This window comes from Phoxinus phoxinus (assembly GCF_949152265.1).
Source record: "Phoxinus phoxinus genome assembly, chromosome: 2".
NCBI lineage: Eukaryota > Metazoa > Chordata > Actinopteri > Cypriniformes > Leuciscidae > Phoxinus > Phoxinus phoxinus.
This window is the reverse complement of record NC_136877.1, coordinates 4,583,258-4,603,175: the sequence shown is the minus strand read 5'-3', so window position 1 is coordinate 4,603,175 and position 19,918 is coordinate 4,583,258. Positions and strand designations below refer to the sequence as shown.

Genomic DNA, 19,918 nt, shown 5'->3' with positions numbered 1-19,918 from the left:
CTGTAAATGCGGAAAACTTTTTCCATTGCAGTTTTGCGAAATATTCCTTTTTCGAATTGCCTGAAATCCACCCCAGGCTGAGCGTAAAAACTTTTTTGCGATTTATGGGAGGTTTTGCTAAATTTATGTTTCCATTGGGCATATTTTCAATTCACGCAGTTTGAAGGCTAATGGCAACGTGGCTAGTGTCTCTCTCTCTTCCTCACCATCACATCCCTTTTACAATGCGAGGCACACAAAGCTGAACTTGCGAAAACTCCCATTATAATCAATGAATCTGTCTATGCTGTGCAATGACTCTCTTATTGACGTTGTTTATACTTTGTTGGTTATAATAAAAGGATTTGTGAGCATGCTGAACCTGAGCAAAAACTCTAGGTTCTGACTAACTTCAACGCATCCGATTGGCCATTGGGTTCACGTGCTCAACAGATATGTCTGTGATTGGCTAGAAAGCTCAAAGCTACACAACACATTGTAAAAAGAAACCTTTGATGCTCTTCACAGAGCCCTTGTGCAAACACCAAAAAAATATGGATAACCGAAAATGGGCAAAGGCGGATTAGCTGAGGTGACGTGACGCTAACAGACAGCAGACAAACGGCTAGTAGTGACAGCAGCGGCAATCCAACTGTCACTCAAGTGGACATGCCCTTAATTATGCAGAACTTTAAGGCTTAATATTGAGTTATAAAAAAATTCACCCCTTCAGTCGTCATGAAGGGCAAAATAAGCTATATAGACCAAAACCACTTTTTGTCAGGCTGGAAACATATTTATTTTCTGCTGTAAAGTAGTTTTAACATGAGGGTCTATGGGATCTATTTAGAGCATGTCTCTAGTGGCCAGTCGATGAATTGCAGTTTAAGTCACTTCCGCGTTGGATTCAAGAGAGAGACCGGACGGATTTATTTTTGGCGGAAATATTTTCAAAGCAGGAAAAAACCCTGATAACTCTCTCTGTATGTATATTGACGTACTTCACTGATGTGTATAGATTTGACAGCACATGTTTGTAGTGTAGAAGTTTGTGAGTAGTAGAGTAGTCCAACTTTATCTTTGAAGAGATTTCAGGAAATGACAGTCGAGCGGCCTCATATCCAGTGAGAGAGGGAAAGTAAAGGACAGGGAGGGACGGCACCGGAAACAGAAGGGATCGGCATGCAGACGAACTGCTGTGATGCGGCGTGAGTGGAAACGGGGGGGAATCTCTCTTTTTAAACAGGCCTGCGTGTTTCTGGCTCGCTCTGAAGAGTGGCTTTTGTAGATAAGGTCTCTAGAGTGAAATGTCACAAGCCAACAACGGATATTGTGTCCGAGCGGGAGAGAGTGAGAGGAGGGATTGTCCGTCTGTGCTTTAAACACTCGGATTACTGTCATCCTCTTCAGCGGCTCGGACACCCGTCCACATGGAGAGGCTTTACACACACACACACAACAAAATGCTGGGCTGTAAAAATCGCCATCATTTATTCATCCTTAATTGCTCAACATTATTTTCTTGCATATTGTATGGAGCTCCTGAAATTACATAATTGCTCCATAAATGTGTTGTAAACATTATAGAAAACTTTTGTGAAACTTCCTGTAAAATATCTAACCTTAAAAGGCCCTGATATCAAAATGTACGTTTTTTTTTTTAGCTTTTAGTATGAATATGTTAGCGTTATGAATTATCTAGTGTGTTCTGAAACGATGACAAAATTCGCGTTTTGGAGAAATAAGCATTTAAAACTCAGTCTCTCACTTCCGCTAAAATGGATCAGGGATTTTTATGACAGCACCGCTTCTCATCACATCTTAGTATGAATATGTTAGCCTTAAGCCCCGTTCACACTCACTTTGTCGACTTTGTCGCTGTATGTCGCTAGTCTCTGTACTGTGTAGTCGCTTGTTGGCGTTCCTAGTATTGTCGCTCTAATGTTATTGATAGACTGCTCGTCTGGCCAGTGGCCACATCTATACAAAACCCCATCACAAGTGTTACAACTATATTATTTTAATTTGACTAGGAATTAGGCTCAAAAGTAAAAGTATGCTGTTGGGAGAGTGTTTTTATATTACCACAGCAGTGTTCAGTGGATTAAATCCTTTACTAGATTAACGATCGATCGATCAACAAATTAAACTCACTCATACTGTCATAAATCACTAAAACGTCATTCGAATTTGACAAATAATAAATTTGTTTGTCCCTAATAGTCAACATAATGCAGGAGAAACTGTAAAATGAACTGCAGAAGTGCTAAACTTGCATCATAAAACTACAACACTCGAACTATAAATGCATGAATTAAACTCACTGAGACTGTCGACAGTTTCTTTGCCATGCATCATTTTATTGTATCCACGAATGAGGTTACAGTCAAATCATATAAAACACTCGAGACGGTGACGTGAGCTCCACTGAAAGGCTTCTTTCCTATTGGTTGTCGTTCGCGAAAATCGCTTCTCATTTGCATAAAGTTGAAATTTCTGAACTTTTGTTGCGTGTCTCGCGTCGCTTGACACGCCCACATCTTTTCCAAGTCAAAAACTTTTCCATGAGTTTTTGTCGTAGCCAGCCGCGATGGCGATTCTATTTTAGAAACTGTTTCTGTTTTTCTGCGACGTCGCGCTGTGACAACAGACACAAAGTGTGGCAATGATAATTTCAGGCACTGTTTATGTGCTTTATTTAATTTTAAAAGCGTGTGATGTGACTTTGAATATAATTTAGTGCTCCAGCTTTGTAGCTGTAAAAGCAACAAATGCAACAAAGCTGAGAATTCACCTCGGATCTTGAAACTAAACAAATGGAAGCAAGAACGTTTTACAAATATCGTTTTAGTAACTCAGTAGCCTATTTGAATAATGTTTAAATGCTGTAATATTTGTGAATTTGATGTAGTTATCCATTTTCTATTCTGGTGCTGTGCAGTCGCCGCAAGACTCCCCCCACACACTGTTCTGATTGGCTGTGGGTTTTGATTAAGGTTACGAATAAGCGGGTGTGTTCCAAAACAATGACAAAATTCACTTAGGAGATATAAGCATTCAAAACTCAGTCTCTCACTTCCGCTAAAATTGTATTTTTATGACATCACTGTGGACTTCAGCTTCTCATCACATCTTCTGTCGAATCAAATGCTCTCTAGAATCTAAAGCTCCGCCCCCTACGTTATAAATACCACCTGACCAGAGCGACCGTTCACAGACACGTCACGGAGCAATATGGGTTGAAGTGTTTTCGAGTTTTATTCAGGTTTCCAACTGTACTTTGGTTAAGAATTAAATAAATGAATCCTCTACTATTGAATCCAACGTATCATCAGCGCTCGGATTCGCTCCCATGATGCTGTTAGTCTGTGAGGTAAACTAAACGCTATTGGCTATTTGAAAAGGGGGAGGAGCCATTAAATATGTCCCGCCTTAGCTTCCCGTTTCAGTGGAAATTACGTCAACGCATCATCATACAAAGACATGCCTTCAGTCGGCCTTTAAAAACAACCACCTTTACAGTGTTTATGTGATGGTCGGATCATTATCCATTGCTCCATCTGTGGAAAATAAAGTCTTATCTGCTGGACTACTTTCAGGACACCAGCAGGAGCAGCTCTGGGCAAAATCTTGATTTCTGCATAACTGCTTTTCATGCAGAGGAATTCACAACAAAACCCCCCAAAAATCTGTGTCATAAACAAACCCCTTGTTTCATATTCACAGTCTGAAGCTGGCTTTTGAGATCAACATCTAGCTAGTTTTCCCCCCCGGCTCATATTCAGATTGTACCTCTGATGTGAAAAGGTTATTTTTTTTTTTTACATCCTAAAGTGAGTGTTATGCGTAGTATGTGGAAATGGATCTTGTTTTTCATTTTCAGCTCAGGAAGCCTCTAGTTCCCCTTAATTAATGATCATTTTGCCCAGAGGCCTGCGGAAATGTTGTGCTATCTGTAGTTTATGAACACAAGTAAAGAGCCTGTAGGCGGGTTACAGTCGACTCTGCTCTTTCATGCACTCGGATGCTTATCACTACAGCTGCTCTACTCACTTTAATGCCGATAGCACTGAGCTTGGTATAGCAACATTAGTTTTTAATTGGTGTCAATATCTAGTAAAGCAGATCTGGTGATTCAGTGATCATTGAGGAGCGAGGCGGCGGTTTAATATCAATATTTTAAGCAGATATCAACACTTATTTTTTGTTAACATAAAATGTTTTCTGATACTCCATTTTTAAGTGTTTTTATGTCTGATTTTAAAGAGAAACACAGTTAGATGCATGTTAAGAAATGTAAGAATTCATATATAAAATCGTACAAATTGAATTCTTGATATCAAAAATGCATATCCTGTGAATGAATAAAAGCAAAAATGGTGCCATAGCATGTCACTTGTGTTTTAAATGATAAAAGCAATTCTTGATACTTGATGGTCAATATCTAGTAAAGCAGATCTGGTGATTCAGTGATCATTGAGGAGTGAGGCGGCGGTTTAATGTCGATATTTTAAGCAGATATATCAACACTTATTTTTTACAGTTGAAGGAAATCCAAGGCACTCTTCTTTAGAAATGTATAAAAAGCCTTTATTTGACTGGCTATTTCATAATAGAAAATTTAAAAGACATGGGGGAAAAAACAACCCACGGGTAGCGGCACAAACAGCCTTCTTCAGGGTATATCAACTTATATCATATATCATCATCATACCCTGAAGAAGGCTGTTTGTGCCGCTACCCGTGGGTTGTTTTTTCCCCCATGTCTTCATAAATTTCTAAAGAAGAGTGCTACATTTCAATGAATTCCCGACCCCAAAGAGCACCTTCAAAACCTTTTTTTGAACTCCTTGAGCACCCTGGACACTTTTCTCTTTCCACTTATTTTTTTACAGTTCAAACTGTAGCCTATACTTAAAAAATACAAATAAAAAATCTTATACTCCATTTTAAAGTGTTTTTATGTCTGATTTTAAAGGGAAAGACAGTTAGATGCATGTTAAGAAATGTAAGAATTCATATATAAAATCGTACAAATTGAATTCTTGATATCAAAAATGCATATCCTGTGAATGAATAAAAGCTAAAATGGTGCCATAGGATGTCACTTGTGTTTTAAATGATAAAAGCAATTCTTGATACTTGATGGTTATTATTATTTACTGAGATTCATATTGACCAGAATCTCCAGCCAATCAACATTTTAAATTCAATGGAGCCTATAAATCAATAGTCAATGTCAATACATTGCTTTCCATCTTGCAATGCAGAGTTGTACTGTAACTAAACCTTGACTCAGAGACTAGATAATCATCGTCTTGTTTTAAAACTATAATGAGGAGTGCCATCATCACGCCTATAATATTGTACAGGTCCTGACCATAGACTGTAAAAGGTCCCGACTCACAACAGATGTTTCATTTCGTGCACGCGCATATGAACGCATGTTAACAGGCGACGTGGTTATCTTTTCCGAGCTGCAGTTTATAAACGAACACCATTTTCCTTTGTCGTTTATTAAACATAATAAATCGACTGAACTCACATTCTCACTTCTTTGCTGACATCAAACTTGGAGAGGAGAGCACACAAGTCTACCTGATAACTGATAGGATAGTTCCTGATAGGATACTTCCTGATCGGATACTTCCTGATAGGATAGTTCCTGATAGGATAGTTGATGGTTCCTGATAGGATAGTTCCTGATCGGATAGTTCCGCTTCATTTTCTCATAGATATTGTAAACATTGATTGACGCACTTTGACACAAGGAGGAGGCGGGGCCTTGAGTAATTTGCGGGGCCCTATGCAACTCGTGTAGTGGTCTGATCGGCTCTGCATATGCTTGTTTAAAAACGTTAGATGAGTTAGATGAGCACAGCAATTTTAATGGACAAGTCCACTTACTAGCCCTATCTGTCAATTGACCCTTCGCAGGGAGCTTGATTGACAGGTGATCTGACCAATCATACTTCGCCATCCGCCATTTTGTCCGACAAAGCAGTCAGGAGAGTTAGTAGATTAACATGGGAGGATTTGAACTTGAAAAAAATTAGTGTACTGAGTCTGACGCCTTTCCACGGTTAAAACAACATTCCTTCTGATGTTCATTCATGTTTATTTGATGCTATAAATGAACTAGAAGGAAGAGATGATCGGTTCACGAGCAGCTTTAACTGAGGCGACACAGCGATCTGACAGACACATTAAAAAGCCACAAAACGGTATTTATTGTTTAAATTTCTTTTAAAAAATGACCAAATTTAAAAGGTGAAACTTTGTTTAATGTTTCATATCAAAAGTAACCGAAAAGTAACCTTGTCAGTCTCCTCTCTGCTCCGCGATGTATTTTTCACTGCGTGAGAACATGGTGTGGCGTGAGAGTGGCGTAGCTTGTCGGACGTAGCGACAGTAACTAAGGGGGGCGGCTCTTTGCGAACGATCAATTACATCTATGGTCATTTTGGCAAGCAGTGTGCTTTATTCTAAAGCTAACAGACATGAATGCTCTTCAGAAATTGTCCTGACAAGGTCATTGCCGCCTCTTAGTGTGAGTAGCTGTAGGCGAGGGCTCTCGTCTCTGAACATGTGTGGCTGTTTGACTGCAGGACCGGCCTGTAATTACACAGACATGTGTGAGGGGAGTATGTCCATGGGGCGAGTTGGTTCCTGAACCGGTATGCCGTCCCAGGCCTCTCTTACCCCTCTACCCCTGTCATAAATCAAAGGGCCAGCTGCCAGCGGCTCATTATCTGTGTAATTATCTCATCCTGCAGTCCTGCTTTATCTCCAAGACAGCCTGGGCCTCAGTGCCTTCACCCAGACAGACCCTGCATGAGCCGGTCCTCTGATCCTGCGCCCCGTCTTCAACACTGATATGTAGAATCACGCTTTTAATTGGTATTTTAATGAGCTTCTGGCATGACCACTGTTAGTGAAGGGATACATTTCTTTCAACAGAAAAATTATTCTTTATTGAAGGAGAGTCGCACATTTATACTACAATATTCTGATCGTAGAAGCTTAATCAGGTATTAAAAGAAATATTTGGAAATCGGGATGTAACGATAACCTGATGTCACGATTCGATACCACTATACAATTGTGACATTATTGCGATACTCCAAGACATTGGTATTTTTTTAATGAGCTTCTGGCATGACTACTGTTAGTAAAGGGATAAATCTCTTTCAACATAAAAACCCCCACAAAAGTACATAAATATACATTTATACTACAATATTTGAATAATATTGATGGAGCTAATGGTTTAAAGGAGAACTCCGGGCAATTTTTAAGTTAATCTTGATCGTTATACCTTTGTGAGTACGGTCTATAGAAGAAAAAAACGAACCGGATTGGTGTATTTAAACAATGGCTAAGTTGCTAAACGCATCTTGTTGTCATGTAAGGACCCTGTTCATGTTGGACAGACATTTTAATTGCATTTTGTGTCTGTTAAGAGGCACAGACGCACTATTTATGAATATGCCCCCATAACTGCAGTTAGCTGAGTGAGCTCTGGGCATTAGCGGTAGCAGCTCCGTGTTGAAAGCACCAATCCGGTTCGTTTTTTTTTTCTATAGACAGAACTCACAAAGGTATAACGATCAAGATTAACTTAAAAATTGCCCGGAGTTCTCCTTTAATAATAACCTCATCATGTCACGATTCGATACATATCACGATATTGAACTCACGATACGATATTATTGCGAGATAATATCCAAGACATATGGTAAAAGGTAAACAATAAATTACTGTTGATGAAAATGCTAAATTTGGTATTGAATAGACTTGGACTTGGTGCTGGAAACCCAATAGAGACACCAGAATAACAATATACAAATCATGTTTGACGAATAGGTTTGCACTCTTTTACTGACTAGATATGTTTAGAATAATTTAGGCCACTTTTTACTGGTAACATCAGACATTTGGCATTATCACGACCCACAAATATTCCCCATTGCATTATTATACATTATAGTCAACATTTTAAATAGCAGTTTAATGAAGCACTGACACTAAAACTCTGTAAACTTTGATATTGATGCATTTTTGTGTTGCGATATATTGTTACACCCCTATGTGGAACACACACACACACTCTTTTGCATACAGTGAAAGTGGATGGTGACCAAACACGCCAAGCTCGAAAGCTTTGTGATTTAACTGATTGAAAGTTAAGATATTATTCTCTGTACAATGTAGCCTACTTCCTCCTTTTGAAACAATACAATACTCCTATTTTGCATGATATTGAGAATACGGTACTGTATGCAAAGTTATCCCAGGTTTGGTACACCCTCGGTTTGAACATGCAGAAACAAGAATAGGATTTGAGAGACTATTAAATCTGGGGGAGAAAAATCACTGAACTCAAATAAAGTGCAGGTCAAATTTTAGCACTTCCAGTTTCATAATTTTTGGTTAAATGCTTAAAATACAGGTAAGTGGTTCCCACAAAAGAGTGACACACTAAAGATATCTTCACATTTTATTCTACGACATGAAATGCATCATACTGTAACAGCGGCTTGTGAAAAGACTGTTGCTAACTAATGGCTGCAAACTCAAACTTCCCGAGAAAATGACTTTCTTCTATCAGACGAATACAATCTGAGTTGTATTTAAAAATGTCCTGGCTCTTCCAAGCTTTATAATGGCAGTGAATGGCGTAGGATTTTTATTAATCCGCCTCTCGCGATTCGGAGCAAGCAGGGCTGGGCAACCGCTTTCGTCATTACGGTGTAAGTTCAAGTGTTAGTGTTACTCTTTTGGCGTAAATCGATGCGTATGGCCGTCTGCCAGAAGCTAGTTTTTTTTAGTCGATAAAGTTTAAAACATTTATATTTTTCTTACACCAATGCATCGTTTCACTTCAGAAGACCTTAATTAACCCGCCAGAGTCTTGTGGAGCACTTTTATCATGGATAGATGCACTTTTATCATGGATATGATGCACTTTTATGATGGATAGATGCACTTTTATCATGGATATGATGCACTTTTATGATGGATAGATGCACTTTTATCATGGATATGATGCACTTTTATGATGGATAGATGCACTTTTATCATGGATATGATGCACTTTTATGATGGATAGATGCACTTTTATGATGAATAGATGCACTTTTATGATGGATAGCTCCACTTTTATCATGGATAGATGCACTTTTATCATGGATATGCACTTTTATCATGGATATGCACTTTTATCATGGATATGATGCACTTTTATCATGGATATGATGCACTTTTATGATGGATAGATGCACTTTTATGATGGATATGATGCACTTTTATCATGGATATGATGCACTTTTATCATGGATATGATGCACTTTTATGATGGATAGATGCACTTTTATCATGGATATGATCCACTTTTATGATGGATAGATGCACTTTTATGATGGATAGATGCACTTTTATCATGGATATAATGCACTTTTATCATGGATATGATGCACTTTTATGATGGATAGAAACACTTTTGATGGATAGATGCACTTTTATCATGGATAGATGCACTTTTATGATGGATAGATGCACTTTTATCATGGATATGATGCACTTTTATGATGGATAGAAACACTTTTGATGGATAGATGCACTTTTATCATGGATAGATGCACTTTTATGATGTATAGATGCACTTTTATCATGGATAGATGCACTTTTATCATGGATATGATGCACGCACTTTTATCATGGATAGATGCACTTTTATCATGGATATAATGCACTTTTATCATGGATATGATGCACGCACTTTTATCATGGATATAATGCACTTTTATCATGGATATGATGCACGCACTTTTATCATGGATAGATGCACTTTTATCATGGATATAATGCACTTTTATCATGGATATGATGCACGCACTTTTATCATGGATAGATGCACTTTTATCATGGATATAATGCACTTTTATCATGGATATGATGCACGCACTTTTATCATGGATAGATGCACTTTTATGATGTATAGATGCACTTTTATCATGGATAGATGCACTTTTATCATGGATAGATGCACTTTTATCATGGATAGATGCACTTTTATCATGGATAGATGCACTTTTATCATGGATATAATGCACTTTTATCATGGATATGCACTTTTATGATGGATAGATGCACTTTTATCATGGATAGATGCACTTTTATCATGGATATAATGCACTTTTATCATGGATATGCACTTTTATGATGGATAGATGCACTTTTATCATGGATAGATGCACTTTTATCATGGATATGATGCACTTTTATGATAAATAGATGCACTTTTATGATGGATAGATGCACTTTTATCATGGATATAATGCACTTTTATCATGGATATGATGCACGCACTTTTATCATGGATAGATGCACTTTTATCATGGATAGATGCACTTATCATGGATAGATGCACTTTTATGATGTATAGATGCACTTTTATCATGGATAGATGCACTTTTATCATGGATAGATGCACTTTTATCATGGATAGATGCACTTTTATCATGGATAGATGCACTTTTATGATGTATAGATGCACTTTTATCATGGATAGATGCACTTTTATCATGGATAGATGCACTTTTATCATGGATATAATGCACTTTTATCATGGATATGCACTTTTATGATGGATAGATGCACTTTTATGATGAATATGATGCACGCACTTTTATGATGGATAGATGCACTTTTATCATGGATATAATGCACTTTTATCATGGATATGATGCACTTTTATGATGGATAGATGCACTTTTATCATGGATATAATGCACTTTTATCATGGATATGCACTTTTATGATGGATAGATGCACTTTTTTGATGGATGGATGCACTTTTATCATGGATAGATGCACTTTTATCATGGATAGATGCACTTTTATCATGGATAGATGCACTTTTATCATGGATAGATGCACTTTTATCATGGATATGATGCACTTTTATCATGGATATGATGCACTTTTATCATGGATAGATGCACTTTTATCATGGATATGATGCACTTTTATCATGGATATGATGCACTTTTATGGAAATAGTGCCCATTCACTCCCATTATAAAGCTTGGAAGAGCCAGGACATTTTTTTAAATATAACTCTGATTGTATTCGTCTGATAGAAGAATGTCATAAACACGAGGACTTCAGGGTGAGTAAATCATGGGCTAATTTTCATTTTTGAGTGAACTATCCCTTTAATGGGGATGATTTTGTGACAGATGTGTAGTTCATTTATAGTCTACGTTTAGCTTTTTTTAATTCTGCCGTTTGTTTTTCAACTTAAAAATTGTGTTCATTTGGGAAGATTATCATGATAAACTAAATGTGTGTAAAAATCATAAACTTTTGTTGGTCACAGACCACATTTTCTGCAATAATCCAAAACATCCTACTGGGTTTGTGTCGAGGGTAAAGCGAACTTTGTCGAAAATTTCGAAATGTGTCGCCTTCGTTCCCCTTGTTCACTGTTAAATATTTGATTACATTTTAAACTATTCCTTTAAAGATTTCTATGTTGTCTTGGATGTTGTGTAAGAGGTTCTCTAAAGTAATGCATGTTTTTCCCCTCACTTTATGTTCAGCATATTTTTCCCTTGTATCTTTATTTTTGGCAGAAGTCCTATACCAGTCCCCTTCCTTTACTTTGAAACACGTTTGTTTTGCAACAGTATATCTTTTTGCTTATTACCAGCAATAATAAACCCAAGCCCAGAGGCAGTGAACAAACATAGTGAGATTATGGATGTTTGTCCTCTGCATTTTTTGGTGGATTCTTCCCAGTAATGTTTTTGTGTGTTTAAAAGTGTGATTTCCTCTTTCCTGCTCTCTCGGAGCATTATTGACTCGTACAGTGACTTCTAAGCGCTTGTAAAAGCAGCAGAACGTAAGGCTTGGTTCTCCATGCCTCATTAAACCCTGTTTCAACTGCATACATACTTCGGTCACAGTGCTCTCTTCTGATTGGCCAGTGCTCAGATCATATGCTCCTATTTATTATATAGGCATTCTTGTCTCCATAATCAGGGATAGCCGCTCCAGGAACTGTTACGGTGCAAAAGATCTCGAGCAGCGTTGGGTTTTGAAACAAAGGACCCGTTTGACTAATTGACTTGCGGTGCCATAGACGTGGCAGTGCTGTTTGAATGGGTCTCTGTCTCCAAGTGTCCGGCGAATCGAGTCGCTGAGCTGGTTTTGGGGTTGAGAGGGTTTGGAGTTTCCTCTGGGTTCACTGCACAGTGTCAGGAATTTAACTTGGCCAGATGCAGAAAATTATCTCTTGGTGAATCTCATAATAAGTTCCCTTGTAGTCAATTTTTTTACTTAACCCACTGGGGTCGGCAAACGCACCGGCGCGTTTTGCTCGTTTTTTTTTTTTTACATAGCAGCAAAATAGACTTAAATTACTCCGAAAACAAATTTGAATAAAAACTAATTAAATAGTTTTTTCCCCCATAGCTTGAATGTAATGTTTACACCCCCTTGCCTCATTTAGTATACGTGGTTCTATGAATATGCAAATGAGCCCCGCCTCCACTCACTCACTCAGCTCAGAGATCTACTGGTTGACGATCACACGTTGATCTGATTGGTTACAAGGTAGTGTGTGACGTCAGACACACCAGCGATTTCAAACCGTGTTTTTGAGACTGTCTTTGGTTCACTGCAGTTTTAAGAAGAAAAGACTCCTTTATTTATATAGCGCTTTTCACAATACAGATTGCATCAAAGCAGCTTCACAGTGATAACATGACAATAATACAACAAATTTAGTTTCTAGAAGAAAATTGCGTCACCGCGTCGTCCACCTTAAGTAAGGCAAATATTGTTGAATATTAAATGTCTCCAACCAAGCAAGCCAAAGCCAAGGCAACAGTGGCATTGGTGTTGACATGAATGTGCACATGTTTTTTTTTTAAAGCATATTAAAAACACCACATAGACACACAAAAAAACCCATTAAAAGCTTGATTTTCACCGCAGGGGGACTTTAAAGGGTTAGTTCACCCTAAAAGGAAAATTAAGTCATCATTTACTCACCCTGGAGTTGTTCCAATGGTGTGAGTGAGTGGAGGCGGGGCCAATTTGCATATTAATAGAACTTCGTATACTAAATGAGGAAAGGATGTTTGCATTAAAGCTATTTTAAGGCATGAGAATTTTTTTTTCAAGGAAAAAAAGTTTAAATATGCAATTTTGGTGATCAGAGATGAGTTTTAAGAGATACAATTATTGACCACAGGGGGACTTTAATTATTTTGGCTAATTAGCTTTTTTTTCTTTCTCACGTTGCATGTTTAAATGCAGGTCGTTCATATTTCTGCAGAATTATTTTGCGTAGTTGTTTGGTTCCTGCTTTACCAGCCACACTTGTCCACGGTCCATGACAATTACATCACCTCCTATGCATTCACAAGTGCTTCAGAAAGCCCTCAGTGTTTCACATGTGATAAAGATTGTTACAAGAGAGTGCAAATTCCTTCTGAAAGATTCACACTCTTGATCACAAGCCGAAACCTCACTGTCCAGTTTTTTTTTTTGCTTTGTTCAAGAATGCCCTGCTGATGCTAAAGGAAGATTGTAGAACAACTTTGCCAGGTTTTGTCAGCCTCGTAACGTCTGGTACGTCTACAATGTGACCAAACCTGTATTTGCATGGAAAAAAAAAGAACGAATATCTTTTCCTTTCTGGGAAATATGTGGTTTCTTTTTGACTGTTTCAAGTTTGTAAAGTGTGAAGTTCCTGATGTCCTCCTCAGGCTGTAGCCATTATAGTTGATCGAGCTGATATGGTAAATAAGGACCCGGGAGAAGAAGAATCTTCCTCTAAATCTGCTGCTCTCCTTTAAGTAGTTTTCTGACCATCTGGTCCCCAAATCCTCCGAGAGCTCAGCAAAGTGCACCTCTAATACTCTCCTTATGGCTCCCTATGCGTCTGGTTAGGCGTTACGGAGTGCACTGAGGTCGATATGATTGTTTGTGTGTGAATTTTGTGATCCAAAAATCACAAAGTAGGATTTTAGTATATTCAGAACGTGCATGTACGATATACAATACTATGTTAATTACTGTATTATTATATTAAAATTAATAATATATACTATATTATATGGCATACTGCTTTTATTAGAGTGCAGTATGATAAATAGGCAATATTACAATTCAAATTCTATGCTATATTCTCTAAACAAATAAATAATAGGTTTAAAGACCCCCTATTGTCATTAATCTTCGATCATCAAAAATTACATTTAAATGTTTTTTCCTTGAAAAATTAAATCGTAAATAGCTTGATTGTAACTCTACACCCTCATTTAGTATACACGGTTCTATGAATATGCAAATGAGCCCCGCCTCCACTCACTCACTCAGCTCAGAGATCCACTGGTTGACGATCACACGTTGATCTGATTGGTTACGAGGTAGTGTGTGACATCAGAAACATCAACATCAGTAAATGAAGGCATCACAACATGATTAGCAGCATGAAGGATGGATTTTTAAAATGTATTTGAGACCTTTAGTTATTAACCCTTAGTGTGTATGGGATAATTTTGCCTGTTAGTGCCAACTGCATACATTTTGGCAGATGTGTGTATTAAAATTTCACCCTGATTTCCTTTCATAAATCTATTTTACACCAACTACACAAAATAGTTAGGCTACACTCAGGACAAAAGTGTCCCAGATAAAACTGCAATTTTTAATCCCAGAGCCATTTAAAGGTAGGGTAGGTCAGAATTGTCTAAAAAAACTTTTGTTCAAATTTGTTTAAACTGTCTTTATATACCAATAATTAAAATGCAAGTACTCTGAAATAGAGAGTATAAAAAACTGAGTGACTCTAGTGTATTTAATCTTCAATAAACACAGCTCATTAATTCCATTCACTCCCACCTAAAAGCGGGTGCGCGACTGCACGCACGTGGGCAGAGCCAGTAATAGCGGCGGTAGTCACGGCGACGGAGAGTGACAGTCGGGCAAGCCAATCACTTGTTTCGTCCCGGTAGGAATTAATGAGCTGTGTTTTTTGAAGATTAAATACACTAGTCACTCAATTTTTATACTCTCTTTTTCAAAGTACTTACATTTTAATTATGTATTGGTATATAAAGACAGTTTAAGCCAATTTGAAAAAAAGTTCTTTAGACAATTCTTACCTACCCTACCTTTAACTATAAAATTATGCATTCTTTAGCCGCTTGTCGGGCCGAATGGTTCTGAAAACGGTAAGGAACGGTTCTTGCCGTTCCCACTTACGACACGATTACAAACCGTTCCTGGCCTGGAGTCCTCGGCCCAGTTGGCTAACGGTACCGAACCGTGCCGGAAAAGCGGCTTTTGCTAATAGGCTTTTATTCTGTTGGCAACAGTGTTGGGTAAGTTACTCTAAAAAAGTAATTGATTACCAGCACACTATCTTCAACAGTGTAATTAGATTACTGTAGTAATTACTCTCTCTTAAAAATATTGCATTAGTTATTAGTAATTACTTTCTAAATCCCATATCAACCTCGACCAGTTGAACTAAACTACGATAGACAAGAAACTGCTCTTTTAATTATTTTAAACAAATAATATATAAAATTGCATAATTTTTTTTCTTGAACTGACCAAAGTATTTAAAGTTAGAAGGTTAGGTTACTCTTTATTTTGATGATCCACTCTAGCCACTCTACTAACTAACTATAAGACACACACACACACACACACACACACACACACACACACACACACACACACACACACACACACACACACACACACACACACACACACACACACACACACACACACACACACACACACACACACACACACACACACACACACACACACTTAAAAAGGTTAAATGGTCCTGAAAAAATGGTCATGTATGAATGAAAACAATGAATGTATTGGAAATTAATGGGAGACGAATTTCATCTAGTGGAAACATTTGGTACTGCGGCCAAACAAAGTTTTACTGAAAGCTAATTTTTTTTTTTTAAGATATAAAGCTAAAATTTGAAACAACTTGTTTAGGTTCATGGCTTCGTTTTTCTCCTAGTTTTAGCATAAAATGTATTTCGGAAAATAAATATTTCATATTTGTATTACTTATTTTTACTTTTTTTTTTCTTTTCTTTTTTTCAGCAATAATCTGCCAAGTGTCGTCTTTAAAGAGACCAAACTTAAGTCTGCTCCAAAGCATTCAATATTTACAGTTTAAGTTGGAAATTAAATGTTCTACGTCTATGCTCAAAAAGTGAATGAATGGATTATAACTACTTCATAAATATAATTTAGTCCCATTAAATCTGCTAAAAGTACAAAATACAACACATTATCAAAGTAAAATATAGTACATTAATTTAATTTTAATAAAAAAAATATATTATTTTTTTTGCACCCTAGGAATAAAAACACACATTTTTAACATTAGATGGTAAAATTAGATGTGATTCTGTATGTGTATTTATATCTGTGTGCATATGAAATATGATACCAATATATCATGCATCTCTTGAAATCCACCTTGATACTTAACATCTTTGATTAGAAATGCCAAGTAATAGGATTTGATGATGGTTGGAGTCACTTCTCACTGAATTAAACATGCAATCTATGTGACAAGATATTACAGTGGCATTTTGTGTTTCGCATACGGTTAAAAGAATATGATTTATATATTACTAATACAGCAGCACAGTTTACAAAACGCAGCATGCTGATGTTCATAAATGCAGACGATGATATGATTGTTAGTTTTGACACTCTGTCTGGTATTAATTTTCTTAACAGCTATTTTTCCACAAACGGTCTCCAACTTGAAGCTCTAAAACAATCCCGATGTTTAAAAGATGTGTAAACACCACCAGCAAATGTCCCCGTCGTGTAGATGAATGAGTCTGTTGTTTTATCAATAACATTGCCCTACAGGACCTCAGTGAGACCTGTTTCTGCACCTGAGAGCGCTGGCTTGACTCCAGATGCCAGACGCACAAGAGGAGGTCTCATTAACTCCCGGTGAGAGACGGGCACCGGCGGACAAGGGCCACATTGACCTCGCGAGCACTGCTCCTGAACGGGCTCCTGTGTCGAATGCTGTCAGTCTTTGAGCTGTTGTTGTTTTTTCAAAGATAGCCTGTGCCCTCAGATAGTAAAAGTCTTGCTTTGTTTAGCTTCAAACACATGCAGGTCTGTGGGTGTGTAGTTTCTCAGTAGATTAACTTGTTTGTTGCGCAGGTGTTTTATGTTAAACATCGACATTTATGTAACGTTTATATAGCAAGTAATTGCCATGTTTTTTTCTTTGCGTCAGTATACACAGTGCTTCTGTGAGGAATGGCAACCCTTGGAGGCTGTTCAGGCATTATTAAGTGGATGGTTGTGAATCACGTTATTGTGTGTGTGTGTGTGTGTGTGTGTGTTGGGGAAGGTGGCAGCTGGTGATTTTGGCAGCGGGCTGGTTTTCTGTGCTCTGTTGAGAGCAGATAGTGACCCAGTGTGTGTACCGAGAGACACGGATCTGTCCATTCTTCACAGTAAATCAGTCTGTTTTAATCTCTTAGAAACAGCAGTTAATCATTTAACTGTTGGTTTGTTCAGTTTTGTGAAATAATAAGTGGGATTACTAACTTAATTGACCCTTTGCAGGGAGTTTGATTGACAGGCGATCTGACCAATCATAATCCACCATCCGCCCGAATCATGCATTAAAACCTATGCATACAATGAATAGACAGGATTTTGATGCAAGATGAAAAATTTATGCTGAAAATTAGACGAGTCAGAAGAACAGTCGCATGCCTTGATCAATCAGGAAAAACTAACATAAAATCTCACAGCATTCGCTGTAACATGGAGGCTGCAAGCCTATGAACAGTGTAGGAAAACTAATACTGGCTTTTGGGTGATAGGTAAATAAATATGGAAAAAAATATCGATTTTTGGCCTTTGAGAATCGATTTTGAATCGACCACATTTTAAAAATCGATTAATCGAAAAATCGAGCCCAGCCCTAAAATTACTGTTCATCTACTTTTCAATAGTATATAATGTTAAAATAACACTGGTCTACAATGTATTTAGGCTAAGAATGCTTTTGGCAAATGCAGTCTACACCAATTAATTGGCCAATAATTTATTAATGAACTGATAACTGTGCCTACTTGATTAACCTGTTTAACTGCAGTGTTAGTTGTAAACCGCTTTGTCAATGGATATCAAACGTGATTTCAAGAGTAAATATCTTGTAAAATTACTGTTCATCTACTTTTCAAAATGTTGTCTCGTATAATATGCAAATTCATCCACCTTTCTCAAGACATTGGTATCAACCACTGAGAAAAAACCCCATTGAACACTAATATTTACTTGTAATTTTCTTTTTCTTGCAGTTGTAATGTCTTGACGCAGTGTTGGGCCCTTTTGAAGGATCTACAGTGAGTGCTGATGGAAACTGCGGCTCCAATATGAGTGTTCATGATGTTGGCGGGAGACGACGCTTTGAGGACTCCGAGTTCACGCTGCGCATCTACCCAGGGGTCATCGCCGAGGGCACCATCTACTGCCCCATCACCGCCCGCAAGATCACTTCAGCCGCGGAGGTCATCGAGCAGATCATCGACCGGCTGCAGCTAGATCGGACGAAATGCTACGTCCTAGCGGAAGTCAAGGAGTTCGGTGGGGAAGAATGGATCCTCAACCCCACAGACTGTCCCGTCCAGCGCATGATGCTGTGGCCTCGCATGGCTCTGGAGAACCGGTTCAGCAGCGAGGACTACCGCTTCTTGCTACGGGAGAAGAACCTCGACGGCTCGATCCACTACGGGAACTTGCAGATGTGGTTGCAGGTCACGGAAGAGCGCCGGCGCATGGTTGAGCGGGGCTTTTTGCCGCAGCCCCTGCCGAAGGACTTCGATGACCTTTGCAACCTGCCGAATCTCAACGAGAAAACCCTGTTGGACAACCTGCGCAGTCGCTTCAAACAGGAGAAGATTTACACGTACGTGGGGAGCATCCTCATAGTCATCAACCCCTTCAAGTTCCTGCCTATCTATAATCCCAAACATGTTAAGATGTACGATAATCACCAGCTGGGCAAGCTGGAGCCGCACATCTATGCGGTGGCGGACGTGGCCTATCACGCTATGCTGCAAAGTAAGCAGAATCAATGCATTGTTATTTCTGGGGAGAGTGGATCGGGAAAGACCCAAAGCACCAACTTCTTGATCCACCACCTCACGGCTCTCAGTCAGAAAGGCTTCGCTAGCGGAGTGGAGCAGATCATCCTGGGTGCCGGACCAGTGCTGGAGGTAAGAGCTGATTATATTAATTAACAATATCACAAGGTTGTTGTTGGCAGTGGTTTTTATAGGTCAAGGTTTATAGCTTTGTGCTTTGAGCTGATCTTTAATACGTCTTATGCTGGGTACACATCAAAAGATAATAGGGCTGATTTTGGGCCTTCCGACAATCCTAGCTATGTCCCGATTATCTTGATGGTTCTACAGATTATCTTATCAGATTTTCCCTTGGTGTGAAGTGTGTTAAAGGTTGTATCAGCGATTGTGGGTGACGCCACTTCTGTTTGTGTTTGAAATAAGATCCCAAACAAACCAAGTTAGCTCGCCCCTTCCTCCAGTTTCGTGCGTCATGGAAAAAAACGATCATGCACGCGGATTTCTTAGCTAGAGCTACCCAAGCTTAGTCGAATTTTCACACACATACAAACAAGTCAGCACGAGCAGCTACTCACCTGTCCAGAAGAAACAGTGCAACCTCGGCGTCAGATTTTTATTTTATTTTAGTTTTATTACTTTCATTTCTTTCCACAGTTCAAAAGCCTTCCCGATAACTATACGTGTCTTGGAATAAACACGATGGTATTCCCTCGCCCCAACCCTCCTCCTCCTCTTGGGGATTGACTCAT

The 19,918-nt window shown here is 38.4% G+C and overlaps 1 protein-coding gene across 4 annotated transcripts in view; it reads left to right on the top strand.

Annotated features, from left to right (window-relative positions):
- Nucleotides 1–19,918, top strand: part of myo9aa (myosin IXAa) — a 184,030-nt gene that overhangs the window by 20,615 nt on the left and 143,497 nt on the right. For all 4 annotated transcript variants that reach the window (XM_079598576.1, XM_079598578.1, XM_079598577.1 and 1 more), the window contains exon 2: nucleotides 18,384–19,301. In XM_079598576.1, coding sequence (XP_079454702.1) covers nucleotides 18,459–19,301 — 843 coding nt within the window. In that variant the 5' untranslated portion in view covers nucleotides 18,384–18,458. The remainder of the gene's footprint in view (nucleotides 1–18,383; nucleotides 19,302–19,918) is intronic.